Source organism: Chrysochloris asiatica, unplaced genomic scaffold (assembly GCF_000296735.1).
Source record: "Chrysochloris asiatica unplaced genomic scaffold, ChrAsi1.0 scaffold00196, whole genome shotgun sequence".
Lineage (NCBI taxonomy): Eukaryota > Metazoa > Chordata > Mammalia > Afrosoricida > Chrysochloridae > Chrysochloris > Chrysochloris asiatica.
This window is the reverse complement of record NW_006408714.1, coordinates 541,974-544,973: the sequence shown is the minus strand read 5'-3', so window position 1 is coordinate 544,973 and position 3,000 is coordinate 541,974. Positions and strand designations below refer to the sequence as shown.

Here is a 3,000-nt window from a genome sequence, read left to right as displayed (position 1 = left end):
GAAGCTTTCTACTCCCGTAAGGATTTACACCCTCGGAAACCCTGTACAGGGTCGCTATGGGTCGGAACCGACTCGAAGGCACTTAACAACAACAAACAACAACAGTGTGCCGTAGAGTCGGTTCTGACTCATAATTATCCTGTATAGAGTTTCCAAGGCCATAAATCTTTACGGGAGCAGAAAGCCTCATCTTTCTCCCGCGGAAAAGCTGGTAGTTTCGAACTACTGATCTTGAGGCTAGCAGCCCGATTTGTAACTACTAAGTGCACTGAGGAATCCTGATGTGGTGCTGTGGGTTGATGAACCAGACTGCAAAGCCGTTTGAACTGCAAGGTCGGTGGTTCAAGCTCACCAACTGCTCCTATATAGGGTCGCTATGCGTCTGAACCAACTAGACTACACTTAGCAACAACAAAATGCCACCAGAGCACCTCTGTTTATTATAAAGGTCACTAAATAGAGATACAAACAAAGTGGGTTTTCAATAGATTGGTTACTATCTTAATTAAGGAGCTCTGTTTTCACAGTTAGAAAGAACAATGGTTATAGGATGAAGGGGCTTCAAAAAGTTCATGGAAAATTCCACTATCTTCCAATTCCATTTTTCCATAAACTTTATGAAGCCCCAGCATGTGTGTTCTGCTTGCATTTCAGGACAATGCTGCTAACAATAATTAAAAAACAAAACAAAAATCAGCTCTTTTTCCTTGAGAAGCCCTACAAATTAGGCACTGCACTAGGTGTTTACATACAGGTTCTCATTTAATCACTGAAATATCCCACTGGGGTTGATACCATTGCTTGCATTCTACAAATGAGGAAATAGGTGTTTCTCTATCCAAACCTAGAACTTTTCTAATAACTTTGAATGTGTTTTGCATGATGTGTCATTTCTCTAAGTATTAGTGAGTATTTTTCAGCTACCAGGTATTGTCAGAATGATGGTATGTATTATTAGAAAGAAAAACAATAATAAAAAAAATAGTTAAAGTGGAAAGACAATAGCAACACCTCTCAAAATAGAGAAGAAAACAGTTGGATTTTTTGGTGGTTGTTTTTGTTTACCTCATAAGTGCTGGTGATGCCAGATCTGTAGAACACAGGCAGAAAAAGCTCTGATGTGAAGATGATGACGAAGGTATATGCAATGAAGAAGAGCAGGAAGGATGCACCAAATCGGTAAACTTCTGAAGGGGTGCCAAGGACAGTGACAGCCGACATGAAGCTGGCAGTCAGAGACAAGGCCACAGGACCAAAACTCATTTGCCTTCCTCCCACCAGGAACTCCCTGGACGTTGCCTTTTTCCTCTCTTTGATGGCAAAGAATACTCCAATTCCAGAGGAGATAACAAAGAGACCTGCAAATACAACATAATCCCAAACTGCAAAATTCTTCACTTGTGGAGCCTCCATGTTGAGAAATATGGCACCAGACAGTTGATTTCAACCAGGTGTTGAAAAGCAGATGTTTCCAAAAGCAAAAACTAAGTAAATACTTTGCCAACAGGGAATACTTTATGAATTCCTGGATAAAATGTTGACCGGAAGCACTTGTCTTGATCCCCAGATATTAGTTTATTCTCAGGCAACCTCTTGAATGTTGACTGCAAAGAATGGTCTGGATGTGATACTGGTACCAACAGACGGGAACTCAAAATCTGACCCTGGCCAAGAACTGTCTCTTCCTCCACTGAAGTACATGCCACAGAGAAGGAATTCAAATGTGTTCTGAAATTAATAACTACTGGAGGTGGATTGGATTTGACAGATATGTTTATCTCTTAGGTGGCTTTTTTTTTTTTTTTTTTTTTTTTTATTGTGAATATGCCTCCAGGTAGATGTGAACAGCAAATGGGCTTCCCTTTTCATTCTTCAACTGATAGGCATTTAGGCTGTTTCCATTTATTGTCCTCTACTTAGGTGGCTTTTTTTTTTTTTTTTTTTTTTTTGAGGTTAAATATTACTGGAAAACAGGGAAGTGATACAAACTAACCAGCTCAGCATTTTAAATGAGTGAAATGGAGTCTGCAAAATACAAAGAGACTCTCAGTGATGTCTTTCTTTTGAGTAAAGGAGGGTGAAAGTTGTACAGATGTCTGAGACACTGGGTGTGAAGGGAATGAAGCAAAGAACTAGGAGTTAAGAGATCTTTGCTTAAATACTGACTTGCTCAAAACCAACAGTGAGCTGTGATATCTTTGACAAATCATTTAGCCTTTCTGAGATTGACCTGGAACACAAAGATAATAAGAATTTAGAGACCTCTTGTAATTCTTTAAGTATCTTGAACTTCCTGAACCTCTTTTTACTGAGCTATAAAATGAAAGATAATAATACTATCTCACTGACAATTATTTGTGCTTACAGGAAGCACTCATGAACATAATGGTTGATTCTATCTTGATTCTGTTGTTTTTATCAGCTGCCATTGGGTCAATTCCTGACTCATGGTCGTCTTCAACTCCTGTGACTTCATGCACATAGGAACGAAATGCTTCCTAGTGCTGGGCCATCTCCATGATCAGTTGTAGACCAGACCATTTGATTTATAGGGTTTGTATTTGCAATTTTAAGAAGTGCATTTGCCAGGTCTTTCTTCTTGCTCCGTCTTAGTCTAGAAACTCCTCTTTTCGGCATCAAAACCACAGATAAATCTCCACTAGAGATGAGGTGTCTGTGCATGAGTTACATTGACCAGGAATAGATCATGGGTCTCACACATGGTAAGTGAGAATTCTGTCACTGAATCCTCACCTCTCTCCTTGAGTCTAGACTTCTGAAAATGAACTAACAAATAATTAATCATTTGTAGCCCTTGGCTTTATATTTTTCTTCTCTCCTTCATTTTGGCCAATTTACTATATTTGTATGTATCCAGACACTAAGTTAGTTAACACCAGGACAAGTGAGAGAAGGAAGGTGAAAATCTATTTGTAGATTCCTTTGTCTTCTCTCATCAGATTCCTTTTTGCTTATTTTGCAATACCCACAGCAACCCTT

General features: G+C 39.1%; 1 protein-coding gene across 1 annotated transcript in view; it reads right to left on the bottom strand.

Moving 5' to 3' along the window:
* Positions 1-1,427, bottom strand: part of SLC5A12 (solute carrier family 5 (sodium/monocarboxylate cotransporter), member 12) — a 65,189-nt gene extending 63,762 nt beyond the window's left edge. Inside the window, exon 1 of the mRNA XM_006872387.1 lies at positions 1,066-1,427. Coding sequence (XP_006872449.1) covers positions 1,066-1,413 — 348 coding nt within the window. The 5' untranslated portion in view covers positions 1,414-1,427. The remainder of the gene's footprint in view (positions 1-1,065) is intronic.
* Positions 1,428-3,000: the final 1,573 nt, after the last annotated feature.